The sequence below is a fragment of the Rhinichthys klamathensis genome, unplaced genomic scaffold (assembly GCF_029890125.1).
Source record: "Rhinichthys klamathensis goyatoka isolate OS25496 unplaced genomic scaffold, OSU_Roscu_1.1 h1tg000069l_1, whole genome shotgun sequence".
Taxonomy (NCBI): Eukaryota; Metazoa; Chordata; class Actinopteri; order Cypriniformes; family Leuciscidae; genus Rhinichthys; species Rhinichthys klamathensis.
The window spans coordinates 1,351,178-1,378,248 of NW_026606612.1; the positions used below are offsets into that span (position 1 = coordinate 1,351,178).

The 27,071-nt window shown below is 39.7% G+C and overlaps 1 protein-coding gene across 1 annotated transcript in view; it reads left to right on the forward strand.

Annotated features, from left to right (window-relative positions):
• The window catches only part of dtx4b (deltex 4, E3 ubiquitin ligase b), a 33,667-nt gene extending 8,503 nt beyond the window's left edge, over positions 1-25,164 (forward strand). The window contains exons 3-9 of the mRNA XM_056250492.1: positions 307-1,351; positions 5,546-5,607; positions 5,711-5,872; positions 6,222-6,283; positions 16,564-16,884; positions 18,968-19,057; positions 24,739-25,164. Of these exons, the coding sequence (XP_056106467.1) occupies positions 307-1,351; positions 5,546-5,607; positions 5,711-5,872; positions 6,222-6,283; positions 16,564-16,884; positions 18,968-19,057; positions 24,739-24,966 (1,970 nt within the window). The 3' untranslated portion in view covers positions 24,967-25,164. The remainder of the gene's footprint in view (positions 1-306; positions 1,352-5,545; positions 5,608-5,710; positions 5,873-6,221; positions 6,284-16,563; positions 16,885-18,967; positions 19,058-24,738) is intronic.
• Positions 25,165-27,071: the final 1,907 nt, after the last annotated feature.

The window sequence follows — 27,071 nt, forward strand, 5'->3', positions numbered from 1 at the left end:
AACTGTTTAGTTGTGCATTTTCTTATTGAGAGAAAAAGCGTGCAGTACATGTTTACATATTATATACATCTAAATACCGCTCACAGCAGGCGGCATCAGGATTTTCGTTTACTGTTTACTGCTGCTCAGGTATTTCAAACTTCTTTGTTCCCCAAAGCGATGAACAAAAAAGAATTTGCTTTGAGTATATTGGTGCCTTTAGATGCGTAACATGTTGCCTCTGTTGTAAGAAAACACTTTATTTAACTGGTTTATTATATCTCTTTTATTATATTTGATCTATAATCCTTTTGTTTACCTCCTCAGGTACGTTAAGACCAGTGCGACGGAGTTTCTATGACCCCACCTCAGCGCCAGGCCAAGGTTGGATATGGGAGTGGGAAAATGATGCAGGTTCCTGGACAGCCTTTGACATGGAGGTGAGCATTGCCTTGCAAGCGGCACGGGATCGACAGCAACCCTGGCTGGACCTGACATCGTTGGGCTTTTGCTACTTTGTTGACTTCCAGACCATGACCCAGATAAACAGGCAAACACAGCGGCAGAGGCGCATCCAGAGACGCTCAGACATGGTTTACCCACTAGTTACTGGGCCACTGCCTAAAAATTCAGTGGCTTGGGGTACTGGCTCAGGGACTGGAGGCATGACTAGAAAGGTTACATCAGGTGGAGGGTCAACCGGGGCTCTTCTTGGGGTAGGCGTTTCTGGTTCTACCCTGAGTAGAAAAGGAAGTGCCGTTTACCCAAGCGGGACGCTTTCGGTATCATCTCTTGCTCCTCTCGGACAGCCCTGTGCCTGCCAGCAGTGCATGCTGGTGTTGAGTGTAAAGGGAAATGGCACTGCATCACAGACACTAGGACGTGCAACAAAGCCAAACAGTCCAAAATCCAGCTTTGGGACACTTCCATCCTCCTCTTTTTTAAACTCATATTCTCATACACTACCACATGGAACATCTTTAAAATCCATGCCCTCGGAAGAAGCCAAGAATTCTGGTGTTTTTGATCAGTCGTTGTCCCTTCTCACATCGGCCACTGCCAATCTCTCAATCTCCTCTAGCCGCCCAACGCCTTCATCTTTACCCCCAACTATGCCATCACAGAATCAGCTGCCTCCATCCACTCCAAGTTTATCATCTTTAGCAACGTTTGTGCCAACTGCCATACTTGTTAACACGTCAACAAGTCCCACACCATCCACAGTTTTTACGTCATCTTCAACAACGTTGGCCTCTCAGCGCTCCGTTGCATGTGCTGCCCCTCTACCACCCCGTGACAGTCTGGCAGGGCTTAGTCGGCCTGCTTTGCAGAGAATTGCCATGGCACAGTCACGGGCGCTTATTGCCTCTGGGTAAGAAAAGGCATTTTACCTGTTTTATCAGTTTCATATACAATACCATTCAGTACCATCAGTAAGATTTTTTGGAAGAAATGAATACTTAAGCAAGGATACATTTTAAATTGATGGTTTCCACAAAAATGTTAAGCAGCACAACTGTTTCACACATTGATAATAAAAAGAATTTGTGTGTTTTTTCGTGACATAACGTGGTTTCGGGACCGGATAGTCGTTGGGTGACAGTTGTTGTCAGCTCGTGTAGTGTGTAACCCCCTGTTGCAGATCATTTACATAGTGTCACGTAGTGTGAACACCACAACGACTTCAAGACTCCAGAGCAAGTCATGTAGTCTAAACAGCACAGCGATTTGCCGACGTTTAAAGTAGTGTAGTGTGAACTAGGCATCGAAATCTGCATTTTGATTCGGTCCGGTTACTTAGGTACCGGTTCCATAATGGTACCGGGTTTCAGTACCCAACCCTAGTTAGGAAAACTTTGTGGACTTTAGGAAACAGTCTTAAAGGGTCATCAAAGTAGTCCATGTGACATCAGTGGGTTAGTTAGAATTTTTTGAAGCATCGAAAATACATTTTGGTCCAAAAATAACAAAAACTACGACTTTATTCAGCATTGTATTGTCTTCCGGTTCTGTTGTCAATTCGCGTACACGAGTCCGCAGTGACGCTGATGACGTGTTATCTGGTGTGTCCGTGTATTCGGGTTCAAATAAATATGGGTGGGCAAAAAAAATGCAAATCTTCCTCTTTGTCGAAATTCTTAGACATGTTTGCGAAGATTTTTTGTTTACAGCGTGCCTCAGAGACCGTAAACGAAGCTCGGGCGCACTGATGACACGTCAGCAGCGTCTTACGTCAGCAGCGTCACTGAATGCGGCTTGACAACAGAACCGGAAGACAATACAATGCTGAATAAAGTCGGAGTTTTTGTTATTTTTGGACCAAAATGTATATTCGATGCTTCAAAAAATTCTAACTAACCCACTGATGTCACATGGACTACTTTGATGATGTCTTTATTTCCTTTCTGGACAAGGACAGTATACCGTACATACATTTTCAATGGAGGGACAGAAAACTCTCGAACTAAATCTAAAATATCTTAAACTGTGTTCTGAAGATGAACGGAGGTCTTATGGGCTTGGAACGACATGAGGGTGAGTCATTAATGACATAATTTTCATTTTTGGGTGAACTAACCCTTTAATCGACTAAAATCACCAGTGTGTTAGGCCTATATAATTTGGGTGTCAGCCTCACTCATGTATGAGTGTGTTCATGTTTTTACCCCTCCTCTGTGTAGGAGTGTGTTTCTCACGTTTCTCGCACTGCTAAATCATCCATGTCTGCTCTGTTTGATGACCATCTGGGGACAGAATGGTCTTATTCGTTCCATCCCCTCCCCCTTTATATCTATAGCTGTTTCTGTGGCTTTTTCCGTAGGTCTCAGTGGTGATTTCGTGTTCACGCTGGGTTTCTGCAGCAACCTTTGTTGACATGACATGGGCTGGTCTGCATTAGCAACACAATGCTGTCTCACTAAAGCTTTTGACATAGTAGAGTGTGTGTGCATGTCTATGTTAGGAAGGAGTTGGAGTAACGAGCAAAAGGTTTTGACATTGAATGTAGTAACAATGGTGTCCCAGTGTTTCCTGAAGCATTAGATGTGACTTTTGGTAATGAAGGTTTGGAGTGTAGCTAGGGTGGATTGAAGTGCTGGACGTCTTTGAGAATAAACTATGTGTAGATGCAGCCAGAGGTAGAATTGGAGTATTTTTACTCATTTGCATCTTATTTTGAATACAAATTGTACCTAGTAAAGCAATTACAAAATAAACTATCATCCTACACAGATGTTGTGACATACATGTGTGCTAATGCAGGAGAACATTGTGAGTCTGGTGCTCTTTCTAATGGAATGTTCTGCCTCAGACGTAAAGCCATCTGGAGTCATAGAGCAGCAGTTGTTGAGCATGTGTGAGAGAGAAAACAATGAGACAAGTCTGTTGTAGAGGCAAGATCAAGGGTCAGTGGAGGTCAAAAGCTTCCCCATTGGCCCTACCCAAACAGCCATCTTCCTTCCCATGTCTGACACTTCTGTTTTTCAATGGAAAACAAAACGGGAATATAAATAAAATTTACTGCTGCAGTGTTGATAATTGGCTAAAATGTATTAGTAACCTGTCACGTCATCACTTTAAGCAAACACTCAACAAGTCCTTCTTTTACCACTTAACCACTTCAGCATATTTAGTTCAGTTTTCACTTTCGTGTGAAAAACATCATTTGTTGCAAATAAAGTGTACCTTAAACAGAACTTTCATTGAAGAGAAAAAAACGTGGCAGTAGTGGTGTTCTATTTTTTAGTATTATTGTGGTGTTGTTGATTACAGATTCACCTGTCCCTAAATGTCACACCGCAGCTCTTTTTTGTTTCTATGTCAACTGATGTATCTTTTGCTGGCATCAGAACATATTGTTATTTGAGTTTCGGAAGGAAGGGAGCATGACAATGAGGATATGTAACCGTAAACGGGGGCATTGCTATTTAGGTCAGCTATGTACCTGTTACACTTGAAATTAAGCTATTCATATATAATTCTAAATAACACATTTTGCATTTTTATGCACAGACTAACAGGAAGAATCTAGAAGAGTGGTTTTCAACCAGGGGCCTCAACAAACTTCCAAGGGGGACTCAATATGACTTTAAAATAAGACAAAACAAGCATTAAAATTGGCACACAAAAAAATAAATCACGATATTTCTTAGTATTTGGTTATTTTTATAATGGATATACATCTTTCTTGTTATGCAGATTTCTACCGCTTTTCTTTTAAATAGATGACTGTTATTTAGAGGTGTAATCCTGTTCCTTCATACTGAACCATTAACTGTTAATCTCAAAATGTTTTGTTTTACACTAGAGACGTGCCTGTGTGCATTTGTAAATATATTGTGAGGTTAGTCACCATCTGGAAAATAAAGTGTTATGCTGCGTTCACACTACCGGTGACTATGTCACTGCATGTTACCAGTGGCTGACGGTAAGGTCGCTAGTGGGTTATCCCACTACTGGTTGCCTGCCTAGAAAAAATTGTGAATGTCATTCACAGATGTTACTCCATGTTGTAACCATTCAGTATTCTTGCCTCTTCAAACAAATATTTTGGAAGGAAAAAACACCACAGCATATCATAAATTATAGAAAAGTTGCTGACTTTTCCATCTTGCTTCTAACTTCACTCCTATTGGTTGTTGCTCCCAAAAGTCGCTCTTCATTTGCATAAAGTTAAACATATCTCAACTTTGTCGTGTCGCTGGACATACCTACATCCTGTCGCCAAGGGTTACTGTCGCTCGTCGCCGGAAATCGCCAGCCCCCTATTAAAATGAATGGGATCGTGTCGCTGGTAGTGAGAACGCAGCTTTAGACTTATTATCAGTTAGGAAGATCAATACATACAGACAGACCCAGCAACAGCTGTGACTGGAACAAACACACTTTGCTACATTCATTTACATTTTTAATAAATTTACGTACAGACACGACCCCTGAGAAACTGGTAGAATGTCTGTGTCATATTTTTACACAACATTTCATAATCATCTTACAGAAGAAAGTTCAGAGGAAGTTAGCACTGAATTAGAGCTGTCACTATATGAGATTGTCACTACACGATTATCGTGTCTAAAATAATTCATGATAACAATATTATCGCAATATATATTGATATTTGATGATTTATCTTAAATTGTTTATTTTTTAAATTATTTTTTTACTGGTGCTGTATATTATCAAATGTGTAGTATTAACATGATATAAATATTACATTTTCTGAAACGTCACTATAATGCGACACCTCTACAATGAATAAAATCTTCAAGTTCAAGAGGGAAAAATACTGCAGTTTTGAAGTTTGTAGGTTCAGCATGTCAATTGCTTTTATGAAACAAATTGTTGTCTCTTAAAGTCAGCATGAAATGGAAACATTTATTGATTTTGTCCATTGTGAATTGATTGGATTGTTGGAACGTTGTTGTTGGCTAATCCTCTGATCTCATTCGAGTGATGTTAAATAATTAGTCTGGTAAACTACTTAATCTGTTGGTTTGACAGCAGAACATTCTGTAAGGCAGCAGTCAGTGTGTCCACTGGCCTTATAGAGCTTTTTTTTTTCTCCTAGGGTACCGACAGTACCAGTGAAGAATCTTAATGGCTCCAGCTCTGTCCATCCGGCATTAGCTGGTAGGAGAACAAGACACATTCTTAATACACTATTAGTAATTGTTTAAAATAAAAATTATAAACTGGCAATACATTACACATGTGTATTTATGATGCATTGCAGGTATTACTGGTATTCTGATGAGTGCAGCAGGACTACCTGTATGTTTGACCCGTCCACCAAAACTGGCTCTGCATCCTCCACCTGTCAGCAAGAGTGACATTAGACCAATTCCTGGCATCGGGAACTGTTGCCGCAAGACCACCAAGAAACAAGCCCGCAAAGGTGAGAATCCATGTACTTACTGACATATTCACAGATAAATACATTGCAGTGCAGTGCTGCATAAGTTTGTTTCTGAAATTTGCTATTGAGGAAGCAAGGACCAAAATCCCTAAGGAAGTTTTCCTGCACCTTTCTAAATCCATACCACAAAACATTTAGGCTGTTCTGGTGGCAAAAGGAGTCTTGCTTGGTATGACAGATTTAGACTTGAGGCAACTGCTGAAATGCAATGGCCACCAATCACTACCAGCTGTTCCCATCGATTGTCACTCAGCAGATTTATACACACAACAAATGAATATTTGAAATCCCATACTGAATATTTTAACATAAGTGATTTGTTTTCCAGGTAAAACACCTGAGGAAGTGGTAAAGAGGTACTTGCAGAAGGTCAGGAATCCACCAGAAGAAGTAAGACATCCTTATTATTTTATTTCCTTAATCTCTACGTGATCTAAACCTCTTCTGTAACCCTTGGCTTCAGACCTAGGAGATATCTAAGCTGCTAGCTAAACCTAATCCAAAGGTGCATCAGGTCTTGACTCTCTGTGGTCATTAAATCCCAGGATGTCCTTCGAACAAGAGTAGGGGTTTAACCACGGCATCCTGGCCAAATTTGCCCCTTGGCCTCTCTCCATCATGGCCTCCTAATCATCCCCATATTCTGATTGGCTTCATTACGGTCTCCTCTCCACCAATAAGCTGGTGTGTGGTGGGCGTTCTGGCGCAATATGGCTGCCATCGCATCATCCAGGTGGATGCTGCACAGTGGTGGTGGTTGAGGAGATTCCCCCCTCTTATGCAAAGTGCTTTGAGTGCCGATAAAAGCGCTATATAAATGTAATGAATTATTATTATTATTATTTGTTTCAGAATAAATTTTACTTTAAACATTTCTCTCAAATTGTAATTCTGCGCACACACACACATTGTGTTTTCATGTTTTATGGGGACTTTCCATAGACACAATGTTATACTGTATAAACTGTATATTCTATCCCCTTACACTAACCCCACCCCTAAACCTTCCCATCACAGATTTAGGCATTTGTACATTTTCAAAAAACATAACTTAGTATGATTTATAAGCTGTTTTTCTCAAAAAGTCCCGACAAGGATTTAGGATATTGCTATCTTTGTGGGTACATTTTTTTTCCCATAATGTAGGGTTTACCAGGACACACACACACACACACACACACACACACACACGTTTTCTATGTTTAGTTATGTTCTGTGATCTTGTTTTCCCCCTGTCTTCCCCCTGTTCTTCACCTGTGTTCAGTTAATTATCCCATTAGTCCCAGTTCTTTTAAGCCCTGTGTTTTCTAGGGCTGTCAACTTTAGTCGTTTAGTCGACTAATCGGTCGATGCCGTCTTGGTCGACTGACATTCTTATTGGTCGACCGGTTTTGATTTTTTTTTTTTTACCAATAGAAAGAAATTTTAAATGATTTACTCCTTGATTTGTACTCCTTTATAAGCAGTTATATATTACTGTATTCTAAATATAATTAGCCTATGGTTTATCCCCAACTTTAAATGCTTTAATTTAGGCTATTTTGTAACAGCGCCACAGTTTAGCACACACACATAGAACACTCGGTGGCTGGCTGCGCTGCTGCTTCGTGCTCACTAAGGGATATACGTAGTTTAGCTGTATTCATTCAGTTAGAACGCTACTTGTTTCGGTTTTTATACACTATATGTTTTTATCTCGATGCGGCGTGGACGCACTCGAAAAAAAAAAGAGCGCGTCGCACCGCGACCGCGTTGCTTCCATCATGAGTGCGCACACCGCGCGCCTACATTTGAAATCGAACTTGAAGACGTGAGCAGTCCCTTTAACGGCTTTATCATGCTGACTCAATAGATTGTGTTTCCTTGATATGTTTTTGTTTTTATTTGTACACTTGAAGTATTTGAAAATAGCCTAAATAATGTAACAAAACGAAAATAAACCTATATGCGGTCCTACAATACAGCCTATTATTATTAGGATTGTTTTTTAGGCTCTCTGGGTTTTTTGTGTGTTTGTTTTAAAACTCCTAGATCGGCTGGACAAAAGTTAACCCATAGTTTTGAAAGTAAAGACGAATATACAGCCTATAAACGAGAGCTTTTGTTAGGATGTTTCATTATGTGGCAGACAGCAGTTATATTTTTTGTAGCGTGTGGTGTGGTCAGGTGCGCGATTGTGACTGTAGACCTAGGACAGTGCTCCTCACTTTTTGCAGTTAAAAAAAATCACTTAATTTTCAAAGAATTGTATTATTATTATTATAGTTTTATGTATTTTTGATGTTTTTTCGTTGTTGTTTTATAAATGCTCTATGACAATTGTTAAAAAATGTTCAATCAAAACATCGCGTCTTTTTTTTTTCTAATCGTTGCGCAGGACAAGACTTTGGTCGACTAAGGATTTCTTTGGTTGACTACAGCCCTAGTGTTTTCCCTTAGTGTTTGTTGGTCGTTGTCAAATTATGGTTGTGTTTACCCTGAAGTCCTGGAGTTTATTTTGTTCTTGTATGTTCCTGAAGTTAATTTTGTAAATAAATCAACTACTTTGAAGTTCCTGCATCCTTGTCTTCAGCTACCTGCACTCAACCCTGACAGAACGACCAACCCTAAAAAAAAAAAAAAAAAAAAAAAAGGAAGATGGAGATCTGGAAGCAAGCCTTTGTGGGAACCCGCCAAGCTGTGTTCCGTGGGACCCGTGGAGGCCGCAGTAGAGGCGGTGGTCGAGAGGAGTCCCGACACCACTCTCCACTCTGGCCTCTCTTCGATCCTGGGTTGGTGGTGTCCAGTCCAGCCAAGCCCTCACCGCTGGTTCCGTCCAGCCCAGCCAATCCCTCTTCACCGCTGGTTCCGTCCAGCCAAGCCGATCCAGAGCCCGCTGATCCTGCGCCAGAGCCCGCTGATCCTGCGCCAGAGCCCGTCCAGCCAGAGCTTCACGCCAGCCACATTCAGCCAGAGCTTCACGCCAGCCACGTCCAGCCAGAGCTTCACGTCAGCCACGTCCAGCCAGAGACCGTCCAGCCAGAGACCGTCCAGCCAGCTCTGGAAGATACAGTGCTGATTATGGCGATCTTGTGTTTGTGGGCTACACACACAACGATCATGGCCCATTCGTCTAGTCCAAAGCCCTCTTTGCCACTGGTCCCGTCCAGGCAAGAGCCTTCACAGCTGGTCCCGTCCAGCATAGAGCCCAGCTCCAAGCCCTCATTGCCGCTGGTCCTGCCCAGCTCAAGGCCTTCATCGCTGATCCCACCCAGCCTCCCTCTCCCACCTCCGCTGTTGGTGTCTTCATGCTCTGTTTTGCCTCTACTGAGCCCTGTTGACCCTGCTGCCCATCCACAGCTACCCGCCAGTGTTGCTGTGGAGCCGCCTCCGGGACTCCAGGCCTCAGCATCGCCCTGGTCAGTGGATCCCCTGTCCTCGCCTCAATCCCCTGAACCTCTGACTCCACCTTGGTCCTCCGACCCTGCAGCTTCTCTTCGGCTCATTGTGCCCTCACCTCCGCCGGGTCTTGTCAGCCCTATAGCTCCACCAGGCTCACTCCTCCTTCCTTCCTCGCATTGGTCAGCTGTCACCCTGGTTCCACCTCGGGACTCCGTGCTGCCGGCTGCGCCTCTGCCCTGCATCCCTTCTGCTCCACCGGGCTCCATCTTCCCTCCTGCTCCTCAGTTGTCCTCCCTCGCACTGGTTACGCCACGGGCTTCCATAGCCCCTTCTCCGCCTCGGTCCCATGAGCCTGCAGATCCGCCTTGGCCCTCCAGACCTGTGGTGTCGCCTCAGCTTGGGGTCTCTCCGGCTCAGTTGGGGATCCCTGGAACTCCTGCTAGACATTCGCCACCGTGGACGCCCGAGGGTCCGACAGCTCCGCCATGGCCGCCCGAGGGTCCGACAGCTCCGCCCTGGACGCCCGAGGGTCCGACAGCTCTGCCCTGGACGCCCGAGGGTCCGACAGTTCCGCCCTGGCCACGCCCACAGCCTGCTCCGCCCTGGCCACACCCACGGCCTGCATCGCCATGGCCACGTCCACAGCCTGTTCCACCCCGGTTCCCCGAGCTACCAGCTCCGCCCTGGAAGCTTCCCGTCCCTGCACCACCATGCCCTCGTCAGCCTCCAGGGCGCCCACCCTCCCACCCTTTTGGATGTTATACGGCGCGAGGACGCGCCTTCGGGGAGGGGGAGGTTCTGTCACGTTTTCTATGTTTAGTTATGTTCTGTGATCTTGTTTTCCCCCTGTCTTTGTGATTTTTGGTTCAGTCCTGTTAGTTTTCCCGCTCCTCGTTTGTGTTCAGTTTCTTCACCTGTGTTCAGTTAATTATCCCATTAGTCCCAGTTCTTTTAAGCCCTGTGTTTTCCCTCAGTGTTTGTTGGTCGTCTTCAATGTATGGTTGTGTTTACCCTGAAGTCCTGGAGTTTATTTTGTTCTTGTATGTTCCTGAAGTTAATTTTGTAAATAAATCAACTACTTTGAAGTTCCTGCATCCTCGTCTTCAGCTACATGCACTCAACCCTGACACACACACACACACACACACACACACACACACACACGTAACCATGTAATTGTGCCTAGTTAGAATTGTAACAATAAGTGTTTTTTCTTTAAATTAAGGATTGTATTGTGAAATTTAATTCTACAGTATTTTGGTGCAAATCAATTTGTCATACTCTAATAAAAATGTAGAAAACAGAATTGTTCTAAATTGAACAAAACAGGTTTACTAATTCTAAATATCACCAGATAACAAATTAGTAATTCTAATAAAAAATACTGTATGTATATCCAGCCTTACCCAGATACATAGTACACTCACGTTTAGCAGTACTATACAGCAAAACTCAACTTCTTGACTGTTATATTGTGAAAATATGTAAACTATATGATCACCCAGCCATATATTAAAAGTTGGTTATATAGTACATCCTACTTTATCTGCATACTCATGTAAATAAATATATACTATATTGTTACTCTTGGGGATTGCCCCACTGAATGCCGGTTCTTTAATGTTCGTAACCACTTCAGTACTCTGATCAGAGAGTAGGAGTCATCATATCTTTTCCACCTTTTATTTATGTGCAGGGTTTTACCATATAAACATATGCATTGGAAGTAGTTTCTGCAATAAACAAATAAACAGGAGTAAATAACTAAATGTTAAACATACATGCCCACATACTGTTGTGATAAACAGTACATTACCAATTAAACAATTTCAACAGCTCTCTCAAAGTGTGTTTAGCAGAATAAGAAACAAGCAAACAGAATATAACAGAGCATATAAACAACTAAAGGTACATCATACAACGTCCTCGTTATGGTATTAAAGTATAATAAATATAGAATATCTTATACAGATGCATAGACAAAGTTAAACGAAGTATGGGCAATATTAGCAAGATAAGCCACGATGCTAGCGGCACTTTCACGTGCGTTTCACATGTCAAACTAATATAACGTTATAGATCGCGAAACACCCGCAACTTACAGGCTTAATGTTAGAGATAATCTCAGCAGTATAAACATCCAGTATTACGAATATAAAGTCAGGAAATAAACTCACATCGTCAATAACTTTTGTCCTGCACTCAGAGATACTGCACGGGTGGATAATTGGCTTTATGCCACAGCTTCACTACTTCCTGAACTTCAGCCAGCCCTTTGTTTCCTGTCTGTCATTATTGGACAAACTGATCAATAATCAGGCACACCTGGATTAATCAGTTTGTCCAATAATGACAGACAGGAAACAAAGGGCTGGCTGAAGTTCAGGAAGTAGTGAAGCTGTGCATAAAGCCTATTGCGTCATATTCTGACTGCTCTGTATGCGTAACTGAGAACGCGTCACTTACGCCAAAACAGCATCCAATTAAATTGCGCACTACGTACTTTCCACATGTATTAAGTATTCTACATAATACTCCCTTCCAGGATTCAAGGATATAGAATACAGCAGTAGATAATACATAAAGACATAAAGTGCAAATAATTCACAACAGTTACGTTCCACCCAGTCTAGTATAGGGGAAGCAACATAAAAGTTAACCATAACTAAAGTATTAACAAAAACAAAAGTTTGGCTCCAAAAGTTACATACCAAAAACAAAAGAAATATGGTACAACAAGGTTTGAAGTAACACAAGTGTAGGAAGGGAAAAGAAAAAAAAAAGAGAAAAATATCTCTAACTATAGGGACCCAATCACTACACTTACCTTAAGGAAAGAAAAGAAAATAAACAACAAAATACTTCCCTGACTCCCTCTCTACTTTAAACTGGAGAAAACCATAGTATTAAAAAAAATCTAAATGGCACCCACTCCCTAGAACTTCCAAGTTTGGTCTATATACAATATTTACAGGAGAAACATCAGATCAACAGTTTAACAACAACTGGGTTCAGCCAATAAAGGGTGTCTAAATCAACATAACACTGTTTATACAAGCTTTTAACAAACAAAAGAAAAGAAAATGGGAAAGTTTTGTAATAAATCACGATAGGTTAGCAACTGACAAGATAAATAAAATAAGCTTTGTAATAATTCACAACAGAACAGCGGTAGTAATGTACATCAACAAGAAGGATGGCAGACCACTTACACACATGATGTTCAAAAATATAAAATAAATCAAATTACACCATAGGACGTAACAATATTGCAAATCTCAGCATGGTTGTTTTATATTGTCACAAAAATATATTATTTCACAGCTCTATATATAAAGTTGCTTATATATTTTTCTTCATACAGTATACTCACGTAAAGTGATATAGTGACTATAATATATAGCAAATCTCAACTGCTTGTTTCCTTGTCATTGCAAAATGTGATTTTTATTACTACCCAGCCAGCTCTTATATAAAGTTGAATATACAAGTATGTTCAGCTTTATCCGCTAAATGGCAAAATCTAATTTTCGTCGCATAATGTAAACTTTACCACGATACCCAGCTCTAATCTGCTAAATGCGACTATAATGAATGAAGATATTAAGATACTATAAACATTAAAAATTTATTTTTGGTAATTTTCTGCTTTGAAACAATATACAATGGCCCTCATTTATCAAAAGTGCGTACACCAAATTTCCAGCGTACACCTGGCGTACACTCAAAACCACGGTGACTTTGAGATTTATCAATATGGACGTTCCTAATATGGATGGCACGCTCAAATCCTACGCCAGCTCAGGAGGTGGTGTACGCACGTTTTGAGTTAGTGCGGAAATGCGCAGAAAAACAATCCCTAACACCACAAAACGCACTGACAAACTAAAAGATATGATATATAATGACCCACAGTAAAAAACAACAACAACATAGTAATTATAAACTTCAGTGTTTATTTTTGTGCAACATGGACTTAAATTTTTAATTTGTGTGACTTTACCAAAGCATTTGATTTGTAAGCATATGTATTCCTTCAGTTGCGAGCCTGTGCGCTTTACCCTGACGTTTCAGGGTTATCCCCGGCAGGTGCGCACGGACTGGGTTCGGTGATGAAAGGCTTTCAATGACCAAAAAATAATTCAGACTGACAAAATAATAAAAATTACATTCTTCTTCTTTTAAATAATAATAACGACATTCTTCTTCTAAATAACAATAAGCGTCATTAATAATAAAAATCATAAATGGTAATGGTAAATAGTAATAATAAGAACAATATTACAAATTGTCATGCAATTATTAATGTGAATGAATGGTACTCCACATCACATCATCATCATCACTATTGTACACCTACATGTGACGTGATTCGAAATTGAATGCTAATTCTAAAGACGTGCTGTAAAACAATGCATTGTGATAGGTCATTGCGGCTCCACGTCAGAGAAGTTTCTCTTCTTTGCCGTCTTTCATTTTCATTTCATTCATTTCATTTATTTATTTATAAAGCACAATTAAAACAACATGGTGTTGACCAATGTGCTGTACAAAACACACAATAAAATTACATAATAAAATGTGTTTTCAGACAATACAACAACTAACAAATATCTGTAAAGAGCCTCCAAATAACCTACCAAGTTAACCTACTGATCCAAACGCTAATTCTAGTAAATGCCATTTTAAATTTCGTTTAAAATAACTTAGAGAGGGAGCAAGTCTAAGGTGTAAAGGTAAATTATTCCAGCGCCTTGGAGCTGCCACTGCGAAAGCCAGATCACTACTCAATTTTAATCTAGTCCTTGGAATGTCTAGGATCATCTGATTTGCTGATCTGAGAGACCTAGAAGGTTTATGCATATGAAGGAGATGCTCAAGATATGGTGGGGCTAAATTATGTAATGCTTTATATACAAATATCAATAATTTAAAATCAATTCTGAACTGCACTGGCAACCAATTAAGTGAGGCTAAAATCGGAGTCACATGCTGCTTTTTACGAGTCCCTGTTAAAAGTCTAGCAGACGCATTCATGACCAATTGAAGGCGATTCAACAGTACTTGGCTGACACCTACATACAACGAGTTACAGTAATCCAGTCGTACAGAGATAAAAGCATGAATAATCTACTCAAAATCACTTGTGGACAAAAACGGTTTCACCTTTGCTATTGATCTTAAATGAAAAAAGCAAGATTTTACTACAGAATTAAGCTGTTTGTCAAATTTCAAAGAACTGTCAAATTGGACACCAAGGTTTTTCACTGTATATTTACAAAAAGGGGTTAGCTCGCCCAGGTCAAAATAATTTTTTGTGTCAGGAGTCCCGAACCAAATTACTTCTGTTTTACTTTCATTCAGATGCAGAAAATTATCTGACATCCAAGATTTAACTTCTTGTAAACATCTAATTAGTGACTCGAAATATTTTTTGTCCTGTTTCCGCAATGGTAAATACACCTGAGTATCATCCGCGTAACAATGAAAGGATACTCCATGCTTAAGAAAAATAGAACCTAAGGGTAGCATATATAACGAAAACAAAATTGGGCCCAGAATAGATCCTTGGGGAACCCCACTAGACAGTGGGGCCACTTTTGATTGATGTTGACCAAAATTAACAGAAAACGTCCTATTAGACAAATACGATCTGAACCAATCTAGTGCCATGCCCTTAATTCCCATGTTTTGTTCCAGGCGGGAGACTAGGATATTATGATCAATAGTATCAAACGCTGAACTAATATCCAGCAAGACTAAAACTACAGAGCTACCAGAATCAATTGCAATGAAAATATCATTTAGAACTTTCAACAAAGCCGTCTCTGTACTATGGTTCGATCTAAATCCCGACTGAAATTTTTCAAAAGTCTCATTTTGATCTAGAAAAGTCTGCAGTTGGTTTAATGCGACTTTTTCAAGAAGTTTGGATAAAAATGGTAGTTTCGAAATAGGCCTATAATTAGATAAGACAATTGGGTCCAAATTCATTTTTTTCAAAAGAGGCTGTACAACAGCATGCTTAAAGTCCATTGGGACTACTGCAGTTTGGAAACTTCTATTGATTATAGTCAAAATACTGGGTCCAATAATATCAAAAGCATGCTTAACTAATCTAGATGGAATAACATCACTGCCACAATTAGTAGGTTTCAACTGCCCGACTAGCTCAGTCAGAGAAACAAAAGAAATAGGTAAAAATCGATCAAACACAGCAGAGGAGAAACAAGAAGGAACTGTGAAATCATATGAACAAGATACAACTTGTGTTCTAATGTCATTAGTTTTCTGTACAAAGAATCTGAGCAGATCTTCACATGTAATGGTGGACATAGTAGGACTTGTAGTAGTAGGATTTAGCACTGAATTGATAGTATTGAATAAAATATTAGGAGTGTTGTGATACCTTAAGATTAAATCAGCAAAATATTTTCTCTTAGATGACTTAACTGCATCCTGATAGGCAGTTAAAGACTCACGCAGTATATCATATGATACCTGTAACTTGTCCCTCTTCCACCTACGCTCAGCTTTTCTACAAGCGCGCCTTAGGCCCCGAGTACCCTCGTTCAGCCAAGGTTCTGGTTTGGTCTTAACGCTCTTAACCCTCAGAGGAGCAATTGAATTTAGGATAGAAGAACATACAGAATTAAAATTATCAAGTGACACATTCACATCTATGTCACATCACATCATTTCGTCTTCCGTGTGTCCATGGCGTAAAATGAGGGCGTGGGGGAAGCGGAGACTTGAATATATAAGGTACGCACAGCTTCATAAATCAGGCGGTGAGAGGAGTGTAAGCATAATCTAACGCCAACATATACGCCCGTTTCTACGCAAGAATGATAAATGAGGGCCATTGTGAAAAGCACTATACAAATAAATTTGACTTAATAGCTATCTAAATTTGGTTGCTTGTCATGTCAACCTTTAACAAAACTATGCGAGTTAAAAAAAACCTGACCCAGACTACATTAGATTATATGCTACCAGGATAGACATTTTTTTTGTTCTGATTACAATGTCTTTTGTGTGGTAATTTATTGGTTGCCAAAAATCTTGAAACCATTGAAATTCAAGAGACATTTAGAAACCAAACACTCCAACTAATAAAAAAGACGACACTTTGGACATATGACTGGTTGGATATAAAATGTAGCATCTTATTGGCTAAAGGAGGATGTAAAAAACATTTATGTTAACTAATAAAATCAATTTCTTTACCTTTTATATCTACATGTTGGCTAATGGCGTTCTATATCAGCATTGTGTATTTCTTTCAGGATTGCACTATCTGTATGGAGACTCTGTTGGGACCCTCTGGGTATAAAGGTCCAGGTGTAGCGAGTGTTTCACGTGCTGAGTCCATCGGACGACTGGCGCAATGTGGGCATCTTTATCACCTACAGTGCCTAGTGGCCATGTACAACAATGGCAACAAAGATGGCAGCCTGCAGTGTCCCACATGCAAGACAATATATGGAGTTAAGACAGGAAACCAGCCACCCGGTAAGATGGAGTACCATGTCATCCCGCACTCACTTCCAGGATACCCAGACTGCAAAACCATTCGCATCATCTACAACATACCTCCCGGGATACAGGTATAACTACATCATATATATATATATATATATATATATATATATATATATATATATATATATATATATATACACTCACCTAAAGGATTATTAGGAACTATACTAATACTGTGTTTGACCCCCTTTGGCATTGATTCAACAAGGTGCTGAAAGCATTCTTTAGAAATGTTGGCCCATATTGATAGGATAGCATCTTGCAGTTGATGGAGATTTGTGGGATGCACATCCAGGGCACGAAGCTCCCGTTCCACCACATCCCAAAGATGCTCTATTGGGTTGAGATCTGGTGACTGTGGGCCATTTTAGTACAGTGAACTCATTGTCATGTTCAAGAAACCAATTTGAAATGATTCGAGCTTTGTGACATGGTGCATTATCCTGCTGGAAGTAGCCATCAGAGGATGGGTACATGGTGGCCATAAAGGGATGGACATGGTCAGAAACAATGCTCAGGTAGGCCGTGGCATTTAAACGATGCCCAATTGGCACTAAGGGGCTAGGGGTGGGAATCTCTAGGCACCTCACGATGCGATTCGATTACGATTCAGAGGGCTGCGATTCGATGCTAAAGCGATTATCGATTATCTGAATCTTTTTTTTTGTGTGTGTGTCTATAAATACTTGGCTTTAAAAGTACCAAGTAATGACCCATAAAGAATTAACGTGCAATATATTTTATTAACATTGCAAAGAACCAACAGGAAAATAAATGTGTGCCTGAACTAGCAGCATACTTGTAGTAAATTAATAATATAACAACGACCGCTACAGCCGAGTGTTTTTCCTCCTCTGGGTGGAAACGTGTCATATGGCTTCTCATATTTGTCGTGTTTCCGAAATATTTTAGTTTTATTCTATAAAGCTTACAAATAGTGTGGCTCTTGTCCAGCTCCTTTCCCCTTCAACTTCATAGAAGCCAAAATATTTCCACACGTCAGCTTCTAACGAGGAGGGTGTGTGGATTTCGCGCTCAGCCATCGCGTCTCTGTTATGTGCACGCCACAGACGGTCCGGGCACTGCACTTCCGCGCTTCAGAGTTCCGTCTTTTGCGTTCCGTCAATATTACGTTATTATCATAGACGGTAAAAAATAGGTTATTATAAATATATATATATTAAAAAAATGTTTTTTTTTAAATCGATTTTTGATATTTGTGAATCGATTCAGAATCGTCCACGTCCGCATCGCGATGCATCTAATAATCGATTTTTTCCCCCACCCCTATAAGGGGCCTAAAGTGTGCCAAGAAAACATCCCCCACACCATTACACCACCACCAGCCTGCACAGTGGTAACAAGGCATGATGGATCCATGTTCTCATTCTGTTTACGCCTAATTCTGACTCTACCATCTGAATGTCTCAACAGAAATCGAGACTCATCAGACCAGGCAACATTTTTCCAGTCTTCAACTGTCCAATTTTGGTGAACGCTTGCAAATTGTAGCCTCTTTTTCCTATTTGTAGTGGAGATGAGTGGTACCCGGTGGGGTCTTTTGCTGTTGTAGCCCATCCGCCTCAAGGTTGTGCGTGTTGTGGCTTCACAAATGCTTTGCTGCATACCTCGGTTGTAACGAGTGGTTATTTCAGTCAAAGTTGCTCTTCTATCAGCTTGAATCAGTCGGCCCATTCTCCTCTGACCTCTAGCATCAACAAGGCATTTTCGCCCACAGGACTGCCGCATACTGGATGTTTTTCCCTTTTCACACCATTCTTTGTAAACCCTAGAAATGATTGTGCGTGAAAATCCCAGTAACTGAGCAGATTGTGAAATACTCAGACTGGCCCGTCTGCCACCAACAACCATGCCACGCTCAAAATTGCTTAAATCACCTTTCTTTCCCATTCTGACATTCGAGTTCAGGAGTTCAGGAGATTGTCTTGACCAGGACCACACCACTAAATGCATTGAAGCAACTGCCATGTGATTGGTTGATTAGATAATTGCATTAATGAGAAATTGAACAGGTGTTTTTAATAATCCTTTAGGTGAGTATATATATATATATATATATATAATGCATTTACACTTGGCCATCATTATCATATTTGATCAAATATCTTCTCTCTTGTCTCTCTCTAGGGTCCTGAGCATCCAAATCCAGGGAAGCCTTTCACTGCGAGAGGATTTCCCCGTCATTGTTATCTCCCAGACAATGAAAAAGGACGCAAGGTCAGTCCTCCTACCATACAGAGCATAAAAAAAAAAAACTTCACCTTCTACACAACCATTCAAAAGTTTGGGGTTGGTACAATTTCTTTACGTATTTTATTTTCTATTTGTTCAAAGCACATTAAAAACAGTAATATTGTGACACATTATTACATTTTCAAATGACTGTTTTCTATTTTGATATATTTTAAAATGTATTTTATTCCTGTGATGGCAAAGCTGAATTTTCAGCGTATCATCAACGTTGAAAACAGTTGTGCTGCTTAATATTTTTGTGGAAATCATGATACATTTTTTTAGGATTCTTTGATCAATAGGAAGTTCAAAAGAACAGCATTCATTTGAAATATTTTATAACAATGAATAATGTCTTTACCCTCACATTTGATCAATTTAATGCATTCTTGCTAAATAAAATAATTAATTTAAAAGTAGTCTTACTGACCCCAAAATTTTAATGTTTGTGTAGTTTTTTTGTTTTGTTTACATCACTTCACCATATAAAATTGTTTTTCAGTGACTGATCAACAGAAAAAGTAACTAGAAACATATCTCTATATAAACATATTGTGAAAAATATTGTGTGGATGTGAAATGTATTATTATTACAATTTAGTTTTTTAAATTAATATTCAACCCTTTAATATGACAACTTTATCATTATTTGGTGCAGCCAGATTTTTAGAAGTCACAGAAATAGTTAAATGGACCTCAACTCTGTGTTGTCAAGAAGTTTTAGTTGATAATAGTAGTAATACACCTATATCTCTAAGGTTAAAGGAACACGCTGACTTTTTGGGACTTTAGCTTATTCACCGTATCCCCCAGAGTTAGATAAGTCTATACATACCTTTTTCATCTCCGTGCGTGCTGTAACTCTGTCTGACATACCCACCGCTAGCCTAGCTTAGCACAAAGACTGGAAGTAAATGGCTCCAGCTAGCATACTGCTCTCAATAAGTGACAAAATGTATATGTTGTGATTTGTATAGTCACAGTGTGTACAAATAACAAGGTCATATGAGACAGCCATCTTTTAACCGTATACATACTGGGAACTATTTTCTCAGAAGGCGAAGTACTGCTACTTGGGCGGAGTGATTAGCGCAACAATTGAAAAGCACCGCTGTTACTCACAGAACCTGAATAAAGGATTATTATTACAGTAATCAATATATTTGAAATGCTATTTATTACAGCTGAAACAAATGTATTCAACAGCATATAATACAGTAATGTTAGATAATTGCATTACAATAGGATAGAATAAGGGGAAAGTAATAGCACAAAGCAAATTGTTTTTGCACAATGAACCCACAGACAGTAGCCTACTATTTCACAAACAAGGTCACTGTTTCTCAAAAATGAAAACTGCCCCTCCCCCCTCCAATTCATTAGCAAGGTGAAGACTACAGTCCTGAGAGTTACCCAAGGGGTAGTTCTTGCGTAGCCAGACCTTCAGACTGACGGCTGAAGGTCTGGAATTCATAGCAGCTTTCTTTGGCCAAGGCCCGCCCATAAGGCCGTTTGACCGACATGTAAAACAACCAATTACAGATCGTTTCGTTCAGCGTCACGTTTCGGGGCGTGGAAATGTCCCCACAACAACAGACCTGCGTGCAACAAGTCAGTCAGCATAGAAAATCAAAGAAGAAGAAAACTTCAAGAGTATATGTCGTGAACCTCGCATACTTTTGAGAATCCTACGTTTAGCTGATCTTGATAAATGCTCATTGTCACTCATGTAAACACAACAGTTTTTCTTCCGCAATCACCATAGACAGTAAAAGAAATGGACACAGCGACCTCGTTGATTTCAACGGAGAGAGTTGAAGCCCAACATGGGCACTCACTTCCTGATAGCCAAGCGTTCTGCGCAGGCTCAAACTGAGCTTGACGACGTAGTTGTCACGTGAGCAACCGTTCTGACCTTCTAGTAGCTTTGCCGGGACAAATCTGAATTGAAATCTGAAACAAATCTGTTGTTGAAATATTTTGTCCCGTTGCTTTTATGAACTCTCTATCTATGGGCTTCTCCCTTGACTTTATGCCTCCATGTCCACCCGATTGCCTCATAGACAGTAAACGATTGCCTACGAGCTTCTACTTCTGTCTATACGGTAATTTCTCTACTGTGCGACAGAGCGTCCCGTGGTTATGACGCAATGAATCGTTAGCCTATTTTTACAAGAATGGCTTCTAGGGGGCCATAACGTAAGATACAAAGTAATGGAGCCTTTTATACATTGTCGTGTTTCTTTAGAAATAAATAATGGACAAATGGAGTCTTTGGACGCCTCAGATGTAAAGTTATTCGCTGTCAAAGTGACGCCAAAATGAATGGGAGTCAATGGGATGCTAACAGCAGGTGATAGCCAGCTACAATGGCGGCCCCCGGAGGCAGCCTTAACTTCCGACTGATGGATTACCCCCTTGGCAATCACACGTCTGCGCTTTGTTTCCCGGCGGGCCGAAAACAAACGCAACACTCGCGCCCCCCGGAAATCCGATAAAATTCAACCAATCAGATGACGACTTCGACATTCCTGAAGTGTTTCCAGTTAAGTGTACCATATGCATCAGACGTTTAGCCAAGGGGGTAATCCATCAGCCGGAAACTTAAGCTACCCTGGGGGCCGCCATTGGCTAGCAAGCCTTCACCTGCTGTTAGCATTCCACTGACTCCCATTCATTTTGGCATCACTTTGACAGCGAATAACTTTACTTCTGAGGCGTTTAAAGACTACATTTGTCCATTGTTTATTTCTAAAGAAACATGACAATGTATAAAAGGCTCCATTACCTTGTATCTTACATTATGGCTCCGTAGAAGCAGTTTTTGTAAAAATAGGCTAACGATTGCGTCATAACAAGCGACTCTCTGTCGCATAGTAGAGAAATTACCGTATAGACAGGAGGAGAAGCTCGCGGGCAATCGGTGGGACGTGGAGGCATAAAGTCAAGGTAGAAGCCCATAGAGAGTCATAAAGTTGATCCTGCTGCTGCTCATGGACAGCTCCTACTCACGCTCTTCGGCTCTGCAAGATTCGGAAGGGAATGATTCAGATTCCTCTTGGCACAGCTACTAGAAGACGTGCAACTGTCAGACAGGTTGCTCACGTCACATCTACGTCGTCAAGCTCAGTTTGAGCCTGCGCAGTGCGCTCGGCCATCAGGAAGTGAGTGCTTCGAATTGACTTCACTTTTCTCTGTTAAAGTCTATGGGGTCGCTGTGTCCATTTCTTTTACTGTCTGTGGAGTTACCTCTACCACCGTTTATTTGATACTGGGGCGATAGAGCGCGTTCGTGACAACACAATACTAACATTACAGGGGATACATGGAGCCCGGGAACAACTGCAATAGTAGTGAGTGACCACCCTATTCATGTAATAGTGTCACTAACTTTACATTAGATCTGGCTAATGGCATTGTTACAGTAGGCTAGTCATCTACAAACATAACGGAACACTTACCGCAGCCTCAAGTGATCAACTTTGTCCTGTCTGTACTATCGATGGTATGGCCGTATCCTTCAGCACACGTTTCATGTTCCGTGTGGCAAATTCCATTTGTTCAAAATTGTCCTTCTCAGTGAAATGTTCTGAGCAAACACGATGGTCCTTGATGATGGCTACAGGTGTGTTTGGATCTTGAGCAAGTAGCCATAGATTCATCAGGTCAGCGTTTTTGGTTGGAATTCTATGAAACATCATGGTATTATCTGGTCTCCCCTGTTTATTGTTGCAGCTCTTTACAATACAGCGAACACCCATGATCATAAACTATGCATTTACTATCTAGCAATTGCTGACTCTATTACTCCAACTCTGAGCGAACTCTCTGCTTCTCACCACGGGGCTTCTCAGGTGCTGCGAGCAAATCACTCCGCCCAAGTAGCAGTGCTTCGCCTTCTGAGAATATAGTTCCCAGTATGTATACGGTTAAAAGATGGCTGTGTCTCATATGACCTTGTTATTTGTAGGTGACTACCTGTGACTATACAAATAACAACACATAAATAGGAAAATGTTGGCGTTATTTTGTCACTTATTGGGAGCAGTATGCTAGCTGGAGCCATTTACTTCCAGTCTTTGTGCTAAGCAAGGCTAGCGTTCGGTGCGTCAGACACAGTTACAGCACGCACGGAGATGAAAAGGGTATGTATAGACTTATTTAACTCTGGGGGATACTGTGATTAAGCTAAAGTCCCAAAAAGTCGGCGTGTTCCTTTAAACTTAACCCTCCTAATGCACCCGGACACGATACATAAACATTTCTGTTTTTAGTACAAAAATGAAACTGGATATGCATTAAGACTTTCAAAATACACAAAATTTATTTATTTGTTTATTTATCTCATATTTGTATTATTATTATTTTTAATGTAAGATTTAACCATTTAAACTAAATTGTTACACCTTTTGCTGGTCCGTTTTGACCTGAAAGTGAACTGTGGCTTTACACAAGAAATTATGACAAATTAAATTAATGTCTGTTTGTAGATCAAAAGTTAATAGACCAAATGGTCTAAATTTGATAAAGGAAATAGGTTTGGAAAAAGGAGAGTTCCACATTTTACTCTGCTGCCACCTATTGATTAACCACTGCAGCATGATAAAGAGATTAAGACTGTTTTTTTCTTTATGCAAGTAATATGAATATATTTTGTTTGAAAACATTTCAGGGTAATATTGATGTTGTTTTGTTAGAAAAAGAATGAGTAGTTTTCATAAATTTAGACTGTTTTGAGCAGTCAAGAGTTGTAAGTTAAAAGGAATTTAATTAAAACCATTGAAGTCAATGGAGTTAATACTGGTAATTCTCACCTGTTGTTATACATTTCATATAACGATATACTCAAATAAAATTTCTCATAAATATTGATACAAATATATATTTTCTTGCATCACACTGGTTTTTGCTGTAGTTCTTGTAAAATGTTATAGTTACACTTTATTTCGATAGTCCACTTTAGACATTCTACTAACTATAAGTAACTTTGCAACTACATGTCAACTAACTCTCAATAGAGTATTAGTAGACTGTCAGTAGACTGTTAGTTTATGGTTAGGTGTTCGGGTTAGGAGAATAAGTTTACTTGTAGTTGCCAAGTTACTTTTAGACAGTAGAATATCTGTTGGGGGACCATCAAAATAAAGTGTTAGCAGATATCAAGCATGCAGTCGACTAATAATCGAATGAGAGTTAGTTGACATGTAGTTGCAAAGTTACTTATAGTTAGTGAATGTCTATAGAATGTCTAAAGTGGACTATAGAAATAAAGTGTTACCAATTTTATATTTCAAATTGTTTTTCTCATTTTTAATTAATAAAAAGGGGGTAAATGTAGTAATCGCATGATAACTTGGTAATATTCAAAACTTTGTTCACTTATTAATGAGAAATCAATGATCAGATACAATATGGTTTTAGTTGAAAAATATTAAGTTATGACTGTTTTATAGTCATACGTTCCAATGGGTCCAAATGGACCTGGGAATGCAAAGGTGTATACCGTTTTTTTAATGCATTACAAGGGTTAAGGTTACTTCTATTAGAGTGCAATATGCTATTAAAACAAATGCACCAAAAAGGGCCTTAGAACACATTAAGATTCAATGTTGGTCTAATTGTTATTTAAGGTTTCCAATGATATCAATATGTTGTCCGGTTCTTAGGTGTTAAGGCTTTTGTTGGTGGCCTGGGACCGACGGCTGATCTTCTCCGTGGGAACATCCAGCACCACTGGGGAATCAGACACTGTCATCTGGAATGAGGTCCATCACAAGACAGAATTTGGCTCCAATCTTACTGGACATGGCTTTCCAGATTCTGGCTATCTTGCCAATGTACTAGGGGAGCTTAAAGCCCAGGGCATCACTGAAGATGAGGAGCAGCAGCTGTGAGAGGATGTTTCCGTTGGTAGTGAAAGAAAAATGATGGTACTAGATGTGCATTTGAAATAGGGAGCACAGAAATATGTGATTTAATATGAAAATAACTAATGACCAATTGGTACAGATAACTGTGTGAATTAGCACAGAGGTACAAGTCGGTGTGTATTCTATAATCTCAATACGGAGTACTTTGACATGAAGTAACACAACTAAGATGATATTTGGTTAAAGGTGAAAGACAGGTTTGAAGGAAAAAGGAAAGAAAGGAAAGTGTGACAAGCAAAAATGGGAAGTGGAGGGGACTTGTGATGTAGAAAAATGAGGGAATAGAAAGACTAAGAAAATGCTGGTTAATGAAGCAACAGAGATGTTTTATTTGCTTAAGTTAGGTTGCAGTGTGAGTTTGTGTAAGTTGTGTAAAACAGTCAACTCTTGTACCTCCACTAACTGGAAACTGTTTACTACAACTGAGAAGTATAGTTTGCATATGAATGTTTGTATTATCATGCATCATTCCCTGTGTTCAAAATGTATTGAGAATTTATACTATTTTTGTAAAGATTATGGTGTGTGCATAAGTTTCAGAGTTTTGTTAAGTCAAAATAGAGCAGAAATTTTAATATCAAATTGATTTCAAAATGAGTTTAATGGAAACATTGAACTGATTTATGCTAGTTTAAATGAAGCATGAGAACCCTATCTAATTGTTGTTCTTCAGATAATGTAAAAGTACTTGATATGCTCATTAAGAAAAAAGATGTCTGCAATATGTTTCATATATATTATGAAATATTACCTTTTCACGGTACAGAGACCCAATTTGGGGGTTTAAGCTAAGAAGTGCTGCTTAACTACGAATACAATGAATAAATAAATATGTTCAGCTTTAATACTGAAGAATAATCAAATGAATAAAGATTGAGCTGGATACAGTGAAATGACAAGCACTTCATAGATACAATAGATGGATAAAGAGATCCCTAGGGGTCAGTTTAGTAATCGTTTGCCAAAATTAATTTTGCAAACTCAACATATTTTGAATAAAATATGATTTTTTACTGACATGTTCCCTGTTTTTAGGCCAGTCTATATGTTAGGTCAATTATTGACCTGTTTTATAATGATCCACTTCTAATGACCTAAAGAACATGCCATTGTTTGGCATGTGTGTATCTGTGTACGTGGATTCTTGCGTGTGTGAGCCCATGCAACATTTGTATGCCTGCATTTGTGCGTGATTAAACACAAGAGTATGCCATGCATCCACCACCCAGAGGTATGGTGTGTTGCTCATCTGTTTAATTTTCCTCATGTATTTCTCTTTTACATTGATGTTTTCTTCTATTTTCATAGTTTACAATATTTTAGGAAAGTTTCATATTGAGAATTTTTATACTTAAAGGTGAGCCTCAACTGTTTTTGGTTTCTTTTTTCCTTCCTACATAATAAATGCCATTTTTGATAATATGAATGGTAGAGATTTATCAAGTTGTGAAAAAAAATGTTGTGAAGTGTTGTTTTGTAATATGTTAAGACCCAGCAACCTCCCCCTTCATTAAGATAAGATTATCTAAAAAATATATATATGATGATTCTATGATATATATTTAAAAGAGATGAAGTTTTGACATGGAGAATCAAACATCAAAACACCTGCACATGAAAAATCATATACACTGCCTGGCCAAAACAAGTTGCTGTTTGGATTTAAATAGGCAAATTCTTAAGAGTCTAAGATCATTATTGCAGTGATTATTATGTTTCTATATTGTTATATGTTTGTCAACAGTTCTAATCGTAATTGATGGAGTGTGTAGCTTTTCATTTCTTAAACAACCATGTAGGAAAACGTCTCGGGTTACGACTGTAACCCTTGTTCCCTGAGAAGGGAACGAGACACTGCGTCGATACGACACTTTGGGGGGAACGCCCCTTAGCGTAACGCGTCTGAAGTATGAATGAAACTAATCCAATCCTATTGGCGTTGCGTGATGATGTAACGTGTGACGACATACGCGGAAGGTACAAAGGGATGCCGGCAGACAACAGCGTTAGCTTTGTGATGAAGCAAGTCGCTCCCAGCCAGGGGAAGGCGTGGCAGAGGGATGCAGATG